Here is a 22910-nt window from a genome sequence, read left to right as displayed (position 1 = left end):
TAGTCTTTATATTCATATTCATAATCCATTTTTATTATTCATTTTATTATTATATATAAATAAACATGTCACCCTTCAAAATCAGTTCAGCATTCCTTTATCCATCTCTCTCTCTCACACACACACACATACACACACAGCATGCGTGTGTTTGGGAAAGATGACAAAGGTGTTGACATATTTTAGTAGAGTGACATCCATGTTCATTTAGAATTACACCATTCAAAGTGAAAAAGCATAGAATAAATGGATTAATAACTGTAAGGCTTAATGAGATGTCCTGTAAAGTGTGGTTTAACAAAGTGACTATGGGGGATAATGCACACTGCTTGACTTTCTGGTAATGTACTTCTATACATCTTTATTAATAACTGCGCTGGGTCTATTCACCACCAGCTATTGAATGTGAGGAGCACATATGAACATCCATCCATCCATCCACCCACCCATTTTCTGTAAACACTTATCCTTGATTGAAGGAGATCTAGAGCCTATCCTGTAGGTTCAAGGGGCACAAGGCAGGGAACAACCCAGGATGGGGTGTCAACCCATCACAGGGCACATTCACGCCCCATTCACTCACACATGCACACCTATGGGCAATTTGGCAACTCCAATCAGCCTCAGCATGTTTTTGGACTGTGGGGGGAAACCAGAGTACCCAGAGGAAACCCCACGACGACATGGGGAGAACATGCATACTCTGCACATATGGATCCCTGGGGGAGACTCAAACCCAGGTCCCAGAGGTGTGAGGTGACAGTGCTAGCCACTGCACTCCCCCACCACCCCCATATGAAAATTCAAATATTAATTAAAATTTGCTTGTAATTTGGAAAACCATGGGGTGTGCAAGAGTTGCTATAAATTCAAATTGCTGAAACAATAACTCATTAAATCAAAGACTGACTCTTAGATACTGACAAGATTTAGCACACATAGTGAAAGGGCTGTGGACTGTGGACATCAAAGGTCTAAGACTAAAAATTTCCTGGCTTGCTTGATGAAAGGTATTGCAGCCTGAGGAGTGAATATCATATATACAGCTACAGGGCTTGGACTGAATTACCTAATCAATAGTGTTTGAGGTTTCACGCCTATATATGCAGTCTGGTGGCCAGTCTTCACGGACTGCACATTCCACCAGTAACAGAGGATTGTGAAGGTTGAATTAGCAGAGTAATAGCACAGCTGTATATAAAATATTGCAATCCGCACCTCATAATGGAAGACGCATCGGAGTTCAAATGAAAACAAATTGTGGACAATGTGAAACATGTATTGTTCTCTAATGAGTCCATCTTCACAAGCATGATCCTTAAACACAGGGGGGGTTCCACAAAGCAGGATTTCTAGTTAGCTGGGTTAAGATAGAAGTCATAATTGTCCAATAAGACTTTAAGTACTGCCCTAGTGACAACCAAAGATACAAATTTGTACTTTTTTTCTGACAGTGATGTGAATCTTTATATTGAAAATGCATCAAATTGTATGCAAATACAAATGTATTTTACCCATCTCTGCACACACACACACATACACATACACACACACGCACCGATTACAATTCTTAATGCTTTGATACAGGACTGATCTTTTTAACGAGAATTCTGGGATATCGACATACAAATAATGAATATACTGATAGTATTGTTCATCAAGTAAAATATTGTTCAGATATTGCAAAAAATTTAAATTCCCTTTGTTGACTGCATGCTGGTGACAGTCATTAATTTAGGAGGCAGGTCACGGCATACTGACTGCATCATGGGATCTAGTCGCTAACTCCTAGGCGGTAGGGGGCGCTACAATACCAACACCATGAGCAGAGGGTGTTCTTCGGGGTTAGGGTTACAACCAGGTTACAGTAGGATTATGGATACTAGGCATCACGTAACTGTAAATAGTTACTTGATGATTTGAGGACGGGCTTTACCCCATCATTTTTAGCAGTGACAAGTCTAACAGACAAGTCTATAGCGAATAGCAGATAAAGAGACCCCACCAACCATGTCTGTCGAACGAGAGGCATTTATTCTGTTCTCTATATATTGACTTTAATTTGTCACCCTTAACTATTATTTTTGAGATTTTTCCAGCTGAACTAGCTTAAATACACCGTTAACATATCGCGTAAAACGTTTATCCACCCAGAGAATATTGTGGTAAGTAGGATTTTCATAATAGTTCAGCGACGTTACAGATATGTAATATGTAGCATGAGGATTTCTTGGTTTATTTGGATGCTGTAGCTGCATGCCACTCTGTAGGCAAGTTTTATCTGCACTATTGAATAAAAATTTATATCATAAAAAATTAAGTAGTATGTTATTGCTAGGGGGTGGGTTATGAAGGATGTCTTGCGGCGCGGTGTTTGCCACTAATTATATTCAAATGAATTCTTTTCATTTTGAGAGTTTGCAATACATTACGTATTTTGCATTTGTGATTTTGTTTTCATATACGGAACGTGTTATTCATATCATGGATATTGTTAATTATTCACGCGGTAAAGTATTAAAGTTGGCCTTTGTAAAAACTTGTTAGGTAAACGACGAATCAATCAGACGCAAAATAATAACCCACGTGGCATCGTAAGTTACATAGGTAGCTACCTCCATTGGTGACGAGTGTTTTTAATATTTTCGCTCAAACCGGTTAAACAAATCAAACATTTACGTATTTGGTAAAACTGGTAAATGTATAGCGAGTGTAACAGCATAGGGGTATAGTATCAGGTTCCATTAGCTTTTTCAGATGTCTTGTGTTTTACATGGTCTGTTTAATTTTTTCTGCCAGGAATAGTATCAAGAACAGTGGAGACAGCTGAACCCCGTCCAGAAAGGGCAAATGGAAATTACATTTGGATATGGGGCCACTAGGAACAGAAGACTAATAGTATAGTACCTAATAGACAGTAAACGAAGTTTGGTGTTGCGGTGTTAATTTACACAACGGTAACTGTAAGAGCCAACAGACAGCAATCAGGTGCAACACAGGGGTCATGGCTTTGTGTGTTAAAAGCGAATATGATTCGGGTTCTGTACACACTGGGGATTCAGCAGCAACATGGGAAACTGACAGTCGTGGATTCTATCTGGATACTGAACAAATTAAAAGAGAAGTCGTTGATCCAGACTACATTAAAGTGGAACAACATAGTGACCTGCAGTGCCTTGGTGATTCAGGGCTAGTAGTCGAAGAAATGAAGTGTGAACCAGTTGGAGCTAAGACTGAAATCAAACAGTGTGAAGAGGATCTCAAAGAAATTATTGCAAATAGTGTGGAAACTCAAGAGGAAAATCGGCTCTTAGTCAATTATAACTCACAGTATGAGAATGGGAGTACTATTTATACAGTAATTAATTGGTCAGACTGTATCCAGAGTACAAAGACATTTGAGTTAGACCAGCAGATTAAACCAAACAGAAATAAACATAGCTGTCCTGAATGTGGCAAATGTTTTACAAGATCTTATACTTTAAGGCAACACAAGAAAATTCATTCGGGGGAAAAACCGCATAATTGTGCTGACTGTGGAAAAAGTTTTGCCAATACAAAATATTTGGCAAAACACAGAAGAATTCATTCTGGAAAAAAAAAAAACCTTATATGTGATTTGTGTGGGAAAAGTTTTGTAGATTCTTCATCTTTGAAGAAACACCATAAAGTCCACTCAGGGGAAAAACCCCACAGCTGTTCGGAATGTGGAAAAAGGTTTGCAGAAACATATTCCTTAAAAATGCATGCAAGACATCATTCAGGTGAGAAACCATACAGCTGTTCCCAGTGTGGGAAAAGTTTCTTTACTCTGTCATCATTAAAGAGGCACAAAAGGATTCATACAGGTGAAAAGCCAAATATCTGTGGACAATGTGGGAAAAGTTTTTCTGATCCCTCATCTTTTAAAAAGCACCTTAAAGTTCATTCAGGTGAAAAACCACACAAATGTGCTGTCTGTGGCAAGTGTTTTGCAGAGGCTGAAACTTTAAGGAAACATATGAGAATTCATTCAGGTGAAAAACCATACACCTGTTTCCAATGTGGGAAGAGTTATACACAGGCATACCAGTTAACAATACACAAGAGAATTCATTCAGGTGAAAAACCTTACAAATGCGTTGAATGTGGCAAGTGTTATGCACAGGCAAACAACTTAACAGTACATATGAGAATCCATTCAGGGGAAAAACCATATAAATGTACCCAGTGTGGAAAGAGTTATACACAGGCAAACAATTTGACAATACATATGAGAATTCATTCAGATGAAAAGCCTTACAAATGTACACAGTGTGGTAAGAGTTTTGCTGAAGCCGACAGCTTAACAACACACACAAGGATTCATTCAGGGGAGAAACCGTACAGATGTCCCCAGTGCGGGAAGGGTTTTATTTCTGTAGACTCTGTAAAACGACACCAGAAAAGACATTTTAGTGAAAAACCGCATGGTTGCTCTGAATGTGGGAAGAGATTTGCTGATGTAGGATCTTTAAAACTGCATAAAAGAATTCATTCAGGGGAGAAGGCATTCAGCTGTGACCAATGTGGAAAGCGCTTTGGCTATCCATCCTCATTATGGTACCACCAGAAAATGCACACAGGTGACTAGATAAGCACGGGGTTTGGGAAGTGTGTTTAATACTAGAAATGCACAATATATTGGTTGATATTGCCAGATTTTAGTCTATTTAAAGTTAGCAGCATCACAGCTAAAGATGTAATTACTAAAATCACAGAGATGATTGTATTGCATCAGTGCTTCTCAACCCGATTTTCAGAGACCCCCAGACAGTCCACGTCTTTGCTCCCTCTCAGGTCCTGTTAGGTTAGATGATCAGCCATTTTCCATATTGGAGGACGAGGGATTTCGTCGACTCATTCACCACTTAGAAGCTCACTACAGTCTCCCGATTTGGCTCTACTTCACTGACGTCTCACTGCCTGCATTATATGACGTAGCTGCTATACACATTCACAGGATCTTAAGAAGTAGCGTCACCCACTTCAGTTTCACTGCAGATTCATGGAGCTCAAAGGTTAGTTATTTATCAGTATAGACAAAAACATATTTCTTAACTGTTTGGGCCAAAATGTATACATGGGTGTACCCCTATTTGTTAGCAGCATCACCATTGGTCAATAATGTAAATGTGCAAGATGGCATGGTGACTGATTGAGCAGTGCAGTAGTCATCGCTTTCAGGCTTGTAGGTTAAATTATTCTCCATGGCTCTGTATGTATTCAGGTTTGCATGTTCTTCCTTTGTTGTGCCTGTTTACTCCAGATAATCCAGTTTCCTTCTGTAGTCAACAAACATGGTAAATTGGTGTCTCTAAATGGCCCGTAAGGTCTTACTGTGCATCTATAATCTACAGGAATCCTCTGTGGGATAGCATAGGCTTCATATCCACCACAGCCTTGTGCTGGAAAAGTGGTTATGGAAGGTATGTGGATGAATGAAGACATGCATCAGAAATAAATCATCACAGTAAATCCACATACTATCAAGTGAATTTAATTACTGTGTCATGCACCACTGAGTTTGCTTTTTGAATTTTGCAAATAATTTGTAAAGTGTGTGACAGTTTTTAACCGTGAGATACTGCCACTTACTGTATGCAGATTTAATAAAATGAAATTAAACCGCATTAAAGATTCCTGACATATCAAGTGTGGTGTAAATCAATTATAATGCCAGTCGAGGGGTATTACATTGCTTTTCAGTGAGAAACACAGTAGTGTAGTAGACTACAGGAATAGCAGACGTGTGTTGATCCACTGTTGTCCAATGTTTTCTCATTCACTATTCTGTTTCACCACAATGACCATGTACCATTTTATTGAATAAAATGTCATCATTAAAAAACAAACAAGCTGCAGTCACAAGAGGACGCAGAAGCAGCCATGGGTTTTGTTTAACAAAACAACAAAAAAATTAAAGAGAAAAACCTCAGCATTTCCTTCATTACACCACCTTTTAGTGTCAGATGGTTGTGAAATGGTTTAATTTAAGCTCCAGCTACATCTGCAAATTATTGTATGTATCCTCATAAGATGCTGCAAATCTATTATTTGCAAGCTTGGTATATTGTGCTGTTTCCCATATTTGAGACATTGTTCCAAGGGTTTTGAATTAAATCTGGGTAGCAGCACAAGAGAATTACACACTACTTGGTGGAGATTGGGGAAGATGGTGTGTTTTCCTGTGTCCTGGACTGGAGGGTACCCAGAATTAAAGTCTGGCAGTCAATTGTGACTCCACAATTTCTCACTACACCCCTGCCCCTGCAGAGTAATTTGTGAGTGATCATACTTTAAGAATGTGCAATAGAAGTCATTTGTAGAACAATGTGCAGGTGTGCTAAATGTGCAAATTCTTAATTTGTTTTTAAAAAGTAGATGCTAAACAAAACACAGTCTGTCGTTAAAGCTACGCAAACCCAGCATGTAAGTCAAAATTAAACTTGGATAAAAGTGTTCATATCTATTCCAAATGTGGAAAGAATTTCTCAGGAGCAAAAAGGAAAATGTACACCAGAATGCATTTGGGTGAGAAGTCATACCTGCGCACTCAAAGTGGGCAGCTTTGCGTGGGCTGTTGCTAAAAAAATGATGTAATATGGCTTTCAGGTGAAAACCATGCAAAATTGTCAGCTTAGAAAATATTGTTTTCAGGGGAAAAAAACATGGCAGTTATTAATAGAGCCTGCGGTTTACCAATGGAAACTTGTTCAAAGTAAATAATGTGGTTTTTTTGGAAGGGTTACACTGGTTTGCAAAACTTCAATATGTTATTATAGAATTTGTATACTAACTTGTTTGTAGCACAGTGCATCAATCCAAGGGCGTAACTTTGGCTGGAACATTGGGGGGGTTGAGGTCTCCACCCATTATGGGGGAAACATGATTATTGGGGGGGGGCTGCAACCCCCCCCGTAATTTACGCCCATGCATCAATCGGGCAGAGCACCTACTGAAGGCAGTGGTGGTAAAGTCAAAGCATGTCTTCCTGTTCATATTTCACTTATGAAGGATACTGCAAATACAATTTGATTTATAGTTTTGTTTACATAATATGAAGTTGTTTAATGACCAGGGATATTTTGGTAAGCCAGATATTGCAGAAACATTAGTAATGGGTTTCAGGTAACAAGCCAGACCATAATATGCATGAAGCAAAAAAAAAAGGGGTTAGACAGCATTCATCGACTTCTATTGGCACGTAACTGGAGATCTAAAAATTAGCATCACATTGCATTTTGCATTTATAGGCTTGCCTTCTTCCCATAGTGTATCCTGGTGTCTGTTCTCCAGGTAAATAACTCACATGCACCTGGCCGTCCACATGATATAACAGAAAATGACCCATGAGACCAGGCCATCTGCTTCCATTGCTCCATGGTCCAGTTTTGATGCTCATTTGTCCATTGTAGGCGCTTTCAGGGCTCCACACACTGATCTTACCTTCAGAGCAGTGATACGATTGGTGCATGGAGTTCGGTAGAAGAAAAGAGTTTGGACATTATTAAACTGCTCACTACAAAGTCTGTGGATTACCTTCAATATCCGAGTCGTGATTTCTGGTAAGAAACATTGCAGTTTAATTTTCCCAAATTTTATTGACCACAGGAAGAATGCCATTATAATCAAGGGAAGCCCAACATTTCTACAGCCAATATCTCCAAAACTAGGTAACTCCCAGCAGAACAACCTTGATTGATAGATAACACTGAAGCCGCAACCTTCAAGATAACTTTAACCCTGTGATGTCAGGTTGTTCAGATGAAGGCTGGTGAAATGGCCCTCTTAGCCACTGGAAGAGAAGCTAGTCATTCCAAGTTTCATTTTTGAAATATTGAAGTTCCAAAAAAGGCCCGTCAGCCATGCAAGATGAGCACGAGAGAACAGGACAATAGGGAGACTCTGTAGGCGATTGGGTCAATAAGCAGCTGCCATCAGTTTAGGACAGAGCAAGAATTTGTTTTGACAAGGTCTTGTCATCTGGGACAATATGGACTGAAAGGCCACTCTGCAGTGACAAAGCCACCCATCAGCAAGAAGAATAAAAAGGCTAGACTAGCCCTTTGCTGAGGAGCACGTCAAGTGGACAGAGGAGAACTGGTGTAAAGATCATTTCAGCAAGAAAAGCTAGTTTAATTTGGTTGGTTCAGATGGGACACATGTGCAGCATTGAATTAGGAAAGACTCCCACCAGAGTGCAAAAAAATCAGATTAGAGGGGTGAGTGTCACGGCATGGGGTGTGACCTCAGCCACAGGAGTCAGGCTTCTCACACGGCTACATGACAAGGTGAATGTTAATGAGGATCAGAACCTCCTTCAGCAACATGTGGCTCCTTCTCTGTGAACATCACCTATTCAGCCAATGATTTCTATACAAGGCAATGCCCCTTACCACTGCCAAACGGATGAAGCAATTCCTCAAAGCTGAGTACATAGAGGCGATGAAATGGCCGACCCAGAGTCCCCATCAAGAATCTCTGGAAGGTAAATGGCGACAAAGTTATGGCAAATCTGATACAGTTACAGAATTGTGGAAGGAACTGGAAGACAAATGGAACAAAATCAAGTCAGAGTAGTGCAAGAAATTGCTCATGTCCTGTGGGCGCTCATGTGCCAATGTCATTGAAAACAAGGACCTCTACACATCCTATTCATTTCTGAGTTGTAACTGTCAAAAAAGTTGACAAAATTCATTTGCAAGTTTCTTCTGTAATAAGTATCCATTCTGTAATTTTGATCGCAAACCTATTATTTTGTGATGTGGGATAGATCTCTTCTATTCAGGAAAGAATAACTTTAAATTCAGATAAGCAACATTGTAAATGACAGAAATGCTCTCTAATTTTGATCACTACTGTATATTTACTTAGCATTCCATCCATCCATTTCCTGAAACCGCTTATCCTGTTCAGGGTCACGGGGGGTCCGGAATCTATTATACTCAGCATTATTCTATTAAATTTAACTGTTCTGATATTGTGTTGTATAGCAAATTACAGTATTAAAATAACAAAGGAAAAGTATGTATTAGAGGTAACTGGAGCTCAGCTAAGCTTAGTACTAACCAGTTTGACCGGATTTTTTAATTTTATTACCATCTCATAGTTTTTCAGTGGGATCATAATAAAGTCTTAATAAAGTCATTAATAATTAAGAAAAAGCTTTACTTGTCTATCTGCATTCACAGTTGTGTACATAATGTGGGCTGGTTTTGTAGCCTTAGATAGGTAATTTACACTCTCTCTTTGGATGAACAGATAATTGTATCCACTATCTCAATTTAAATTAAAAGTTGTTGAAATGAATACTGTTTAAGCTCTCAAAGGCTAATTGCATTCTCCACTGGCATAAAAACAAGGAGGAACAGAGAACAGTGTCAGCAGGACACACAATCGCTGCATAAAATCACTGTCATTATGCTCTCGTAACATTACAAACCACATCTCTGAAGGGTACAACCAGTGACTCTTGTGAGTCTAATCATGTGCTTGATGGACGAAACATACACCAAAAAGAAATTGACTAAATAATGTATTATTTACAGAAGTGGGGAAAGACTGCACTGCTCAACCAGAACACACACCCAGATTCTTCTGAAGAAGAATTTTAATCTAGCACTTAATTATTTTGAACATAGAAAAGCTCACAGAACATAACTGTTTTCAGCCAAAACAAGTCCATGTTACTTAGTCATTCTGTAGATCGACAGAACATCAGGATTTTGGAATTCTCTGTAAAAAGCTCCTTAAAAAAAATCAGCTGCACAAGGTCTCCTCTGGGTGGCACTGCTGCTGTTTTTGCTAGCCTGAGCTGTCATCGGTGACTTCAACACTCCAAACCGTGGCTTTTGCTTGGGGTCAAAGGCCACACGGGATGAGCCATCGGGGCTCACCAACAGGCTGCGGTCCGTCTTCCTGAACTCTGGATAAATGGAAAATAATCAAAATTCCATAAAGTGTGTGAGTCAATGCAGAATTCTCACAGGCATGCTTCATAACATCACCCCGCATAGCGAGCAGCTAACCTGCAGTCTTGTTGTTCTTCAGCCCAAAAGTGACCTTCTTAAATTCAGACAGCGGCGTCCGCCTCACCTGGAAGGAGAAACATTTTAGAACCTTCAAGCTCCTCATGCCAGATCCTTCGGGATGTTAACGAAATGTGGGAAATGCACACAATATAGAGCCACTCTGGAGCTCCCACTGCAGTGATGGTGCCACAGCTCCTTTCTAAAGCATCCTGCCAATCCCCGAGACCCTCAAGTCATTTCATTGCTGCTGATTTGTGTGCATCATCTTTGGTTGACTGTCCTTGTTTAACCTACATGGACCTCATTTACTCCAAACTGTCGCTTTACCCGATGTACGTGAGCAGGCCCCAGGGTGCCTGTTGCTCAGACCCATGTGTGGTACAGATACCTGCTTGGTGAATGTGGCCCGGCCTCCTTTACTCTTCCTGCAGAACAGAGGAACGGGTACAGCACCACTTTGAAACTTGACAAAATCTAACTTGGCCCCATCTGCTTTCTTCTTAAGGGCTTTTTTAGTTCTGCCTGGGCCAGCGTCCTGTAGCAAGAGAACCCAGGTATATTTTTAATGCATTATTCTGTGCTTTCATCTCGTGTTTTTGTGTGTCGTTATCTGTTTTGCGTTCCATTATGCGTTTTTTTGATTGTATATATTTCAATGATTTGCAAAATATGCAAATCAGAAAAGCAGATAAACCTATATGACAGTGGTATTGTAGTGTGGGTTTCTGAAATTTTGGTGTGGATATCAATAACTATCATAATATTCTAAAATTCTTATGTAGAAATGGTCAAATATGACAGGTGGTTTTGGTTTTTCTAAGTATGATGACCAAACTATTTTACTAATAGTTGGAGATTTCCTACTCAATAGAAGCAACTCAGAGGTGTTAACCATGCACCCTACTGACTCAACTGTTTGAATATTTTTTCTATCTCAACCCTTAAAATGAATTAAAATGTCTAGTCTTTCCCTAATGAAATCCCCCTGAATGCTAATACCCATGTCATTAGTGTTCTCCCCATAGTCCGTAGTTTCTAGGCTGTGTGTATCGTCCTGGATAAGAATCCGCATTAAGGGAGGGTGACACTGACGGTCTTGGGACAGCCATGCAGTGACTTACACTGGCCGCCGTGGGGGCCTTGGTGCCCACCCCCTCCACGTGACCATTGGTCTGGCCTGACTGTTCCTCAGTCCACACAGTAACCTTTGCTGCCGCCGCCTTCGCCTTGGGAGCTGGGCTCTCCGCTGCTGGCTGCCTGTCTGCACACACACCACCATCGGCTACCTGCCGCCTCTCACATATTAAGGACGTCTCCTTCATCCTTTTCTTCTTCTTCCTTTTCTCTTTGCCCCCCTGGGAAGTAGCCGTTCCTTTTGCTGTCTCTGGCCCTGCCTCCTCTGCCCCCCTGCTTTGTGTCACTGGGCTGGGACGGCTGTCTTGTTCTCCCCCCATCAGGGCTGTGGGAGTTTCCAGCCCCAGTGGGCTCTTGGGCTCCTCTGCCAAAGAGCTGTTCCTCCTCTTCCTCTGCTTCTTCTTCACCACCTGGCGTTCTTCTGCCGTCACATCATGCTGACTCAGAGCGTCAGACATTTTCACGCCGGGGTTGATCTTCTGCCTCTTCCCCTTCTGGTTTGTCACAGTGGCACCACCTTGTTCCCCCCTTTCTGGCACAGCTGGGTCTGTCCTTTTTTCTGACACACAATGTTCTGACTGGCCCTCCCTCACCACCTGCAAGCCCTGCTCTGCCTCTGGAATCCCCTGGGCTGAACCATTGTTCTGCTCTGACCCGTCCACTGAAGGTTCTCCTGCCTCCACCCCCTTGTTCTTCTTCCTCCTTTTCTTCTTTTTCTTGGCCATAGAATCAGTCTTCCCCTCGTCCCCTGTAGCCTCTCCTTCCACAGAGCCTTTTTTCTGCTTGACTGGAATCTCCATTTCTTTCTTCTTGCCTAAAAATTAAGGTGGCATAACAATTAAACCCACTTATCTGTACTGTTCCAGCAAAATACAAAAGTATTAGCTACTGGCACTAGGGTGTGAGGATGGTGTCTCCATTAGAGATGTTTTTGTGGCACTTTCCACCACACCAATTCCCATACATTTGGTACAGTACTTTTGGTACTTTCCCTTTTCCATTGACTTGCGGTCAAGTACCAGTACCAAAAGTACCAGTACCAAAAGTTCCAAACTTCTTTGGTACTTCAGTACTTTGGGTGGGACTTGAAATGCTTTCTTTGTCGATTAATTATGCATATAGAGTGCCTCTGAAATACAGTACAACCGCAATCTTAAAAAAAGTTATGAACATTTTTTTTTGTGTCACTGGGCAAACCCCCAACGAGATTGCTCTTTCATGCCATGAAACCTAAGGAATGCACTTTCTTTTACTCCACTGTGCATTGGCTTGTGTGGGACCCGAACCCAGCGAGAATCATACCCATAGACCAACAAGCCGTGGTACTTTCTCAAAGTAACAAAAGTACGGTACCCGGTGCAGTGGAAAAGCACCCTTGGTTCCAGTTTTAGGTTAATTAGGGACCTGGCTATAGTGTATTGTGCTTGGTAGGAAAGGCAGAGTTTGTACGTTTATGTAGATGTGGGTGTGTCAAGTTCTGATACAGGTGGGGTTTGGGTTAAGGTTGATTTATATTTCTTCACAGAATCTACGCCGTAGGTTGCCGCGTACCCTAAGCTGTACCCTACGCGGTGCCCTAAGCCGTAGCCTGGCACACACCTCCCCAGAAACATCACTACAGGCATCAGACCACAGCGAAGGTTACAGCGTAGATTCTACGCAGAAGTAGAAACTGGCCTTTAGTCACTTTGTCATGGCTTGAAATCACCAGTTGAGAAACTAAAAATGTAAACTGGTCAATGGTATTCTACATTTCCCTTTTCACAGGCTAATGCTATAAAATAAAAGTAAAAACTATAAAATCAGTAATAAGGCAGTTAATTTACTAAAACTGAGACTGTCCATTTGCACTAACAACTACCACTCTCTGCATGCTCGCCTTTGCGTTTCTTGGCCTTGGAGCCTTCATCCACGTCTTCCTCATTGATCCAGCTCATCTTCCTCTTCTTTAATCTCCGCCGGCTCCCAAACATCTCGTCATCATCTTCATCTGTGGAGACCTCCTCTGGGTACTCATCCTGGGGGAACACACCTGGCGCGAGAGGTTAAAAAAAAAGTAAGAGGAGACAGAGAAAGGATGGATTAATGAAGGAAGAGAGACTGGCAACCTCACCAACAAGGTGCATCAGAAAATACTCAAGATTTACATCGACTGGTCATGATTATAAGACGGCTGACCCACAATTCAGAGACAGATCACAATTCCACAGACACTATAGTATTTACTGAGGCCCCTACCTTCACCGAGATCTTGAAACCTGTAAGAAAAAGAGTCAGAAGAGAAAACATAAATTCCTGAAAGCAGTAACAGTAAAGCAGACAGACATGGGTTCAGCAGCTCAGCAGAAAGGTGAAAAGCATCACCCAGTCCACACTCACACACGTCAGCCAGGACTGTAATAGTAATGCCGCCCCCCAGGTGAGCACGAGCAGGCCTGCTGGGCATCTGCTGTTTAGGGGCGGGGCCAGGAGCAATTGTAGGATTTCACCCGTGGGGGGCGGGGCCTTTGCCCCCTGAAGAAACATGGGATGCCATTTCCACACGATTAAATTTGCTGAGCAGGAGATACCAAAACACATATCTCTGCTAAATAGGGTCTACAAGTGCCTATGGAAATTCAACACTCACGTCTTCACTGCTCTGTAGAGCTTCTTCCTGTTGAAGGTGGGTGTGTTGCTGCGACCGGACAGCTTAAGCAGCCTTTCTGCCAGTGCCTTGTAGTCAAACTGTCACACAGAGGAAGAGGAAGCCTGGGCTCTCAGCATTTTACATCTGCAAACATGCCACATCCGTCTCCAGGCTCACACATGCCAGATTCCAAATCTTATACAGCTTGGAGGTCACGACCTGGTCTAGCAGAGACTACCACAGACTGCCCACCAGTGCCATACAGTACACACATTTCACTCTGATATACCTAAAGCCCTGTGAGAAAACCACTAAAACTCTTTGAATATGGCCAAAAATTCAAACTTTGACCAACACCTATAGAATACTATAGGGGAAGGAGACTCTGCGATTGGAAGGGACACAGTTAAGCTGGGGTCCTTCAGACCAGGATTCTCCTCATGGTGTCTAAATACTGAACTTTAAATGTGAGAAAGAACTAAAAGACATGAATGAGACTGTATGTGCTGCGGATTTTCATTCTAGACTCTCCTGAAACACGGCGTCACTGACCTGAAGCACAGGCCCGATGTCATTCTCAGGCAGGAGAGAGTCACCCTCCTCAAAATCAGACAGCTCATCCTCTTCACTAGCTGGGACACCTAGAGAAAAGTGCAAGGAGAGATGATTATTTGAGAATATTCATGTAGTAATAACAAAACAATCTGCATTGAAATTTCTATAATGTGCTCACTCAAATGTGATGCAGTGACAAATACATACCATTAACATGTTTGACTTTAGCTTTCTTAGAGCTTTGTGGGACAGCGTCAATCTCACACCCCTCTTCATCCTCCTCATCACCAGAGGCCTGACCCGAATCATCCTCCCCAGTTCCACCTCTTCCCTGAATCTCATTTAGGAGGTCCTCGATGGCAAAGGGGGCATGGTCAACAATCTCTTGGAACATGGTGCCACAGATGGCCTGTACTAACATATGACTGTGGGGGGGGGGGGGGGGGAGAGGGGGCAGAGAGAGCTTGAGTCCTCAGACACACTGAATGGGAACGTTCAAGAACAGCATTGAAACGTTCACTCACTTCTTTGATTTTGCTGCCGTTCTGAGGAACGGATCAATGAACGTCAGGTTTTGCTGGGCTGTGAGCTGCAATCAGAGTCCATCAGCATGATTCACACTGTGGCTGAGCTCCCCCTGGCATCATTATTATCCAAAGCTGTATCCTGATGCTGTACTTAACTATGCCACCTACTGCCTCGGCATGTATCTTACAGACTGCACCCAATTTCTGGCAGCTTCTCAGCCCAGGTACAAGATACATTTTCCCTACCTCTTTGGCTCCGACCCTGGCCAGTTCTGTCATATAGATGTCCAGGACGTGGAACTGCACTCCTGAGGGGCAATCACTGGTGCTTCGGAGCACGTGGTCAAACAGCAACTCGACAAACTTCTGCACTAGACTGCAAAGTAGATGGGAATAGTTAATGTTTTATTAGTGCATCCAAAACAATGCAATAAGTAAAATGACTAATATGACACAATCTATATACACTGTAGATTATTACTTTTCATTTATCTCTTTACTTTTTATCATTTATAGCATGTAGTATTGTACAATGACAAAGATATTTTATTATAATACTGATAACACTACAACTACTAATAATTAGCTAAAACCCATTTTACCCCTTAATATCCTCCAATGGTAAAGAGCATTAAAACAAAGTACAATACAAATAACTCTATCAACACGCAGCCATCTACATTCAGCAGTGGAGCTGCCAGCCACGTCCTTGCAGCCTGACACGGACTTACCCAGTGTCCCAAACCCGCCTCTTCAACAGTTCAAATGCCTGCCTGAATACGAAACGCACCAGCTGGATGGGAGACAGACAGAAAGAGGCAGGGTGTTTCAGTCTAACCTCCCTGTTATTCTGAATGATGACAGGCATAACCTGGCTAAGTGGCAGTCATTCCTTTGCATAGATGGAGTATTTCTCATCTTAAAAACCTTTTGATGGCAAAAACATTGCGTCCTTGAACTGTCCACATTACTAATGACATTTTTTACCATCACTAATGGTTTACACTTTACTGATACAGTAATAATATTTTCTGAGATCACCATTGACTGGTAATATTTTGCTTGGTTTTCTGAATAATAATTATTTAGAGAGAGAATTGTACACCATTAATCATTTCACTTCTGGGACACCAGTCAGCCGAACAGTACAGTACCATGTAGAACTTATCCATGCGGAGTCCATCTATACCGTTCCACTCCCTGTTCATGGTCTTCAGAAAGCTCTCCAGGAACAAAAACTCTATAGAAAGAGATACAAGGTGAATGTAAGAGGGCTGCTATGAGATACTACTCTGCACAAGGGTGATTCTAGGCAGCCATCACAGTGCTGACTCCATCTTAGAGGGAAACAATCCCCAAACTGATTAAGATTAAGACCGAGACATTACATTCTTAAAATACCGACTTCCCATCATTTCCGGAATTACGGTTAGCAAGGTACTTACGGACATCGACATTGTGCAGTGAGTGGATCAGGTTTGATATCTGGGCGGACAGGTCCTCCTATTGAACAAATTTAGAAATACAGCCAGTGATCACACAGGCAGGAAAACACGGTGTAATGCAGGTAAAATGACGAGAAAGATGTATTAACGGGGGTCACTGACAGCTCTGACTCTTTCTACTTCTCATTCTAATGATTTATCCTTAATGCATAAAATACTCCGCAAAGATGTTAGGAACAGTTATGCTAGAAACTTTCTAACACGTGGACAGAAGTATTACAGATCTGTGTGCGGAAATATCCAAATGGGTCTCATTTAGCAATCTGTATAGTCAACTTCAGACTATGGGCCTGAGACTGCACTGATTAATTTCCAAGCGTTATTTTTCTCCAGGTCTGACAGATTGCCGAAACTATTAAAAACACAACCACTATGCTATGTGATGAAATCGTGACACGAAAATTACCTGTAGTAGTGGTTTATCCTGCATCCACAGGCAATAAAAGAGCCCCTTCCATATTTTCAACAGTTCTTCAACAGTGAATCCACCTAGACGATGGAAGAAAACGACCAAAAATGTAAGAAGCTTAAGAAAAGTTGGATCGCCACATCTTCACGATTGGTATCATTTTATGTTGGAATCTTTTCTGTCTATCTTACCATTGGGTTTCTGCGACCTCACACTTAAGTACTTCCTCAGTTTTTTTATTGCTTTGGTCCGGATGGGCTTCTCGTTGGAAGCTAATCTCTGAGCAAATTGTATCTCTGGCTCTTGTACCATAGGCGCCATCTTCCCAATGGCTAACATGTGGTAATGCGAATCCCTTCTGTACACGAGTCTCAAGCGTCGCATGAAAATGACGTCATGGTATAGTTCGTGCTGTTGGCATCTTTTGGGATCCTATAGGTTATGATCATAAACTTCAGGTGACATTTGCAATAATTATGACATAAAGTCAGGTGACATTTGCAATAATTATGATAACATTTATTGTTAGACTGCAGCACTTCGATTTTGTTTCTTTTGTTTTATATTCGGCGAAAGAACGTTTATTAGACGTATCAGTACCATAACTGCTCGATCCATCCATTTTATATTAGATTAGATTAGATTAGATTAGATTAGATTAGATTAGATTAGATTAGATTAGATTAGACTAGACTTTATTAATCCCACAATGGGGAAATTCTTTGAGAAAACAGCAGCAATAATGAAAAAAGACAGTACAAAAAAAGGACAGGATCCATAGGATCAGCAAAAAAAATAACAATACAGATAATAAAAACAATAGAAAACAATTTCTAAAACTGTAAAAATATACAAGTAAAAATGTAAGAAAAAAAGAAACATATACACAATGCTAGGTATATGGATAGCAGCTTGCTGAAATATATATATATATATATATATATTATATATATATATATATATATATACATACATACATATATACACACACACACACAGATATACATATATATACACACATATGTACATATACAGGGATTATATATATATTGATTATGTGGTCACTGCAGTGATGTGTTGTAAAGTCTAATAGCTGTGGGGAGGAATGATCGACGGAAGCGCTCCTTCTTGCACTGAGGGTGTAACAGTCTTGTGCTGAAGGAGCTGCTCAGAGCCTCCACAGTGTGGTGCAGGGGGTGGGAGGGATTATCCATAATAGATGACAGTTTTAATAGCATCCTTCTGTTCGCCACCTCCTCGATGGTGTCCAGTGTGCAGCCCAGGACAGAGCCAGCTTTCTTAACAAGCTTGTTAAGTTTTTTCCTGTCTCTGTCCGAGCTACTCCCTGCCCAGCACACAACAGCGTAGAGAACTACTGAGGCCACTACTGTGTCATAAAAAGTCCGTAGGAGTTCTCTGCACACCCCGAAGGACCTCAGTCTCCTCAACAGGTGGAGGCGACTTTGGCCCTTCCTATACAGGGCAACTGTGTTTGTTGACCAGTCCAATTTATTATTGAGATGAACACCCAGGTATTTAAAAGTGTCCACAATATCAATGTCCGAGCCCTGGATGCTCACAGGAGTATGCACTGAAGTGTTCCTTCTGAAGTCGAGCACCAGCTCCTTTGTCTTACTGGTGTTCAGTAGCAAGTGGTTTTCCTCACACCAGTTCACAAAGTCAGTGATGACCCCCCTGTATTCCTGCTCATTCTCCCCGGACACACAACCAACAATGGCAGTGTCGTCTGAGAATTTCTGCAGGTGACAGTGATGGGAGCTGTACTTAAAATCAGCTGTGTACATGGTGAACAAAAATGGGGAGAGTACCGTCCCTTGAGGAGCCCCCGTGTTACAGACTACCACCTCTGACACACAGTCACGCAACCTGACGAATTGTGGCCTGTCAGTGAGGTAGTCTAAAATCCAAGCAGCCAGATGTTGGTCCACACCTGCAGTCTCCAACTTCCCTCTCAACAGTGATGGTTGAATATGGTTGATTTACTTTTCAACCATAAGGTTTGTGTCTTCATGAAACGCAGACATTGTACCTCTCCCGGAAGTTCCGGAAGTCTCCTGCAATTCATACCAGCTGTGGCTGCCCGATCTGCGGTCTGTCACTACAGAAAACGTTACACCTGTCACTACCGAAAATGTTACACCTACCGAAAATGTAACTTCCGCTACTACGCACGCGCACATTCATCACGCATGCATCCACGAAACCACATTTTCTGGCACTTCATTATTACGCATGCGTAATGTACACTTCCACAGGCCCAATACTGCGCATGTATTCACATTTTGCAACAAACCGTGATTGCGTGATTCAGGGCGTGGATGTCATGTATTCATTGGTCACGTATTGTGAGATGGGTCATTGATGTTTATATTTTTAGTTCAGCCGTCACTTTATTGTAGGGTGACCAGATAATCCATGTCAGGGAGGACACTCTGAGCTAGGACAGGAATTGTAAATTACCATTTCAATTAAACGGACCTGGATTTCACTTGAGCACTCAGCTCTTGCTGTGTGCTGATTGGACAGTCCTATAATGTATGTGCATGTGTCACTAATGCTAATGTGAAACAGCTGGATGAGTCTTTCAGTCAAGGAAACAAACCAGTCAAAGCACAAGAAGAGCTAAACTATTTAGCCGAGCACAGGAGCCTTTCAATTAGAAAGTAGTTTGTAAAACCCAAAGTAACTCAAAGTGTCCTCCCTGACATGGATTGTCTGGTCACCCTACTTTATTGTGGTATTTAAAACATATTGCTTTGCCGATTGTAATAGTTGCATCTGTGTGCGCGTTGCTTTTAGTGCCTGACAGTAATCTTACATAAGGTTTTTCCCAATGGTATTGCTGAATAGATGCCTTTTCTTTAGAAAACGTAATAAAATTGGGGTGTATATCAATCTTGTGTACCCATACTGCTTATCAAGGGGCTGTGACCTATGTATAGCATTTTCTAAAAAAAAAATAACACCAAAATAATAATTAAGAGCTTTTATTTGCACAACATAAGCAATGTTTATGTTGTGCGGTTTGGCCCAAAATAAAACAATCGGTCGTCTGCCAGAAACAAATATAATTTGCTTTATTTAGCACCACAAGACACAGCTGCCATAACTGACACGAGTGTGTGGTAATTACACTGATACAATTAAGAAATGAAATGACTAAGGAGAAAAAAAGCAGGCTTAGTTTAAGTAACTTCACAGCACATCGAACTGGGAGTAGTACATAATGGTAACATTAAAGTATTGTCACCTTTGACTGTAAAATTGATGGCCATACCCTGTATTTTACGTTGCTCCTTCTGAAGCACATTGGGCATTAAAGGCCTATGCGAAATAAAATCTTTTAAAGTCGAAGGACTCCATCATTATCCGGTTAAATCTTCTCTTCTCGCTGTCGACATTCTTATCAAAAATCAACAGACGATGCGATGTGACGCGATGCCGTAAAAATAGCACGCCTCCTTCCAAAAGTCGCAAGCGTGCGCATGCGTAGTAGCGGAAGTTACATTTTCGGTACAACCCCTGGCATAAATTATGGAATCACCAGTCTTGGAGGATGTTCATTCAGTTGTTTTATTTTTTAGACAAAAAGCAGATCACAGACAAGACACAAAACTAAGTTAAGGTCAAATGGCAACTTTCCAGCTTTACGAAACATTAAAAGAAATCAAGAAAGAAACATATTTAGTCAGTAAGAGTTGCCTTTTTTAGACCAAGCAAAGAGAAAAAAATATGGAATCACTTAATTCCAAGGAAAAAAATATGGAATCATTGAAAATAAACAAACCAAAAAAGACCGCAACACACCCCTAGTACTTTGTTGCACCACCTCTGGCTTTTATAACGGCTCGCAGTCTCTGAGGCATGGACTTAATGAGTGACAAACAGTACTCATCATCAATCTGGCTCCAACTGTCTCTAATTGCAGTTGCCAGATCAGTTTTGCAGGTTGGAGCTTTGGCATGAACCATTTTCTTCAACTTCCACCACAGATTTTCAATTGGATTGAGATCCGGGCTATTTGCAGGCCATGACATTGACCTTATGTGTCTTTCTTCAAGGAATTTCTTTACAGTTTTTGCTCTATGACAAGATGCATTATCATCTTGAAAAATGATGTCATCATCCCCAAACATCCTTTCAATTGATGGAATAAGAAAAGTGTCCAAAATGTCAATATAAACTTGTGCATTTATTGAAGATGTAATGATTGCCATCTCCCCAATGCCTTTACCTGACATGCAGCCCCATATCATCAATGACTGAGGAAATTTGCATGTTTTCTTCAGGCAGTTGTCTTCATAAATCTCATTGGAACGGCACCAAATGAAAGTTCCAGCATCATCACCTTGCCCAATGCAGATACGCGATTCATCACTGAATATGACTTTCATCCAGTCATCCACAGTCCAAGATTGCTTTTCCTTAGCCCACTGTAACCTTGTTCTTTTATGTTTAGGTGTTAATTGTGGTTTACGTTTAGCTTTTCTGTATGTAAATCCCATTTCCTTTAGGCGATTTCTCACAGTTCGGTCACAGACGTTCACTCCAGTTTCTTTCCATTTGTTCCCCATTTGTTTTGTTGTGCATTTTCTGTTGTCAAGACATATTGCCTTAAGTTTTCTGTCTTGACGCTTTGATGTCTTCCTTGGTCTACCAGTATGCTTGCCTTTAACAACCTTCCCATGCTGTTTGTACTTGGTCCAGATTTTAGACACCGCTGACTGGGAACAACCTACATCTTTTGCAACATCACGTGATGATTTGTCCTCTTTAAGGAGTTTGATTATCCTCTCCTTTGTTTCAATTGACATCTCTCGTGTTGGAGCCATGATACATGTCAGTCCACTTGGTGCAACAGCTCTCAAGGGGTGATCACTCCTTTTTAACTACAGATTAACAAGAAGATCTGGTGCAGGTGGGGAAGGAAATTGACAGGGGTGATTCCATATTATTTTCCTTGGAATTGAATGATTCCATAATTATTTCCCTCTGCTTGGTCTAAAAAAGGAGACGTTTACTGAATAACTAGTTGTTTTCTTGATTTCCTTTAATGTTTTCTAAAGCTAGAAAGTTGCCATTTGAAATTCTCTTAGTTTTGTGTCTTGTCTGTGATCTGCTTTTTTTCTAGAAAATCAAACAACTGAATGAACATCCTCCAAGACTGGTGATTCCATAATTTATGCCAGGGGTTGTAGGTGTCACATTGTTTCCCAAAAGTTCCCGTTAGCAACTTACATAGTTGAAACCATTCAGTTGCAAAGTTCCAGATGTTTAAGTTGCCAACGTTCATATAAAAGTTGCCTTTCTAAAATAAATACGCCTACGGTGGGATGTCTGATTCGTTCTAAAAATGATGGATACTTTGAAATGATATCGATCACTACACTGATCGGTTCAGTTCATTCGCCACCCGCTGGTGAAACGATGTACAGATGTTTGAAAGAGTGAGTAGACCTAATATATTTTAATCAACATCAAATGTAATTAATGAAATATGAAATATAATTATGAAATGGTTATTTTTACTGCTGGGGTTCAGTATAAATGCCTAAAATTGAACAACATTCCCTTATCTGCCATTGTACTTTTATGCAGTCATAAAGGAAATGGTACATATGCATAAAATGATGTTTTCACTGTAGTGTATACAGTGATAGCTACGGGGGCACAGTGCAGGCAATAATGAGGGTGACAATCCACTAATGGCTTATTGGTATATTAAGGACACTGAACACACTTGGCTAAACTACAAAACAAAGGACCAGGAGGGGTCAGAACTAAACATGAGAAAAGGAACAACTAAACAAACAATAATCTAACATACAAATTAACTGGCCAATGCCAGGAACAGAACTTGGCAAAACAGCAGAGTGACACAAAGTAATAAAGCACAATAACAGACTGGGGAAATGAGAAAATGCAGGCCCTTATATACACAGGTAATGATGACTAACATAGGGCAGGTGTGAATCATCAAATTACCAAAACATGACACAAGAAACTAGGGAACATAACAGAGGGCTGACTACACTAGGAAAAACTAGGAACAAATACAAGCAGAGCATAGTTAACCCA

General features: G+C 41.1%; 2 protein-coding genes across 2 annotated transcripts; one reads left to right on the top strand and one right to left on the bottom strand.

Annotated features, from left to right (window-relative positions):
- Window positions 1-1836: 1836 nt before the first annotated feature.
- Window positions 1837-9110, top strand: LOC140586909 (uncharacterized). Its single transcript, XM_072708409.1, has 2 exons — window positions 1837-2165; window positions 2800-9110. The coding sequence occupies exon 2, from the start codon at window positions 3005-3007 to the stop codon at window positions 4610-4612; it is 1608 nt and encodes a 535-aa protein (XP_072564510.1). The 5' UTR covers window positions 1837-2165; window positions 2800-3004; the 3' UTR covers window positions 4613-9110.
- Window positions 9111-9168: 58 nt separating this feature from the next.
- Window positions 9169-17196, bottom strand: LOC111834057 (ribosomal RNA processing protein 1 homolog B). Its single transcript, XM_023792945.2, has 16 exons — window positions 17003-17196; window positions 16809-16891; window positions 16343-16400; window positions 16052-16137; window positions 15629-15690; window positions 15144-15273; window positions 14895-14959; window positions 14578-14795; window positions 14368-14456; window positions 13816-13913; window positions 13425-13444; window positions 13066-13218; window positions 11174-12000; window positions 10441-10587; window positions 10050-10116; window positions 9169-9946 (listed from the first exon to the last, which is right to left on the bottom strand). The coding sequence occupies exons 1-16, from the start codon at window positions 17193-17195 to the stop codon at window positions 9771-9773; spliced, it is 2472 nt and encodes an 823-aa protein (XP_023648713.2). The 5' UTR covers window position 17196; the 3' UTR covers window positions 9169-9770.
- Between the last annotated feature and the right edge of the window lie 5714 nt (window positions 17197-22910).

Source organism: Paramormyrops kingsleyae, unplaced genomic scaffold, assembly GCF_048594095.1.
Source record: "Paramormyrops kingsleyae isolate MSU_618 unplaced genomic scaffold, PKINGS_0.4 ups86, whole genome shotgun sequence".
NCBI lineage: Eukaryota > Metazoa > Chordata > Actinopteri > Osteoglossiformes > Mormyridae > Paramormyrops > Paramormyrops kingsleyae.
The sequence above is the reverse complement of the archived record's forward strand: the minus strand, read 5'-3'. Positions and strand labels throughout refer to the sequence as shown.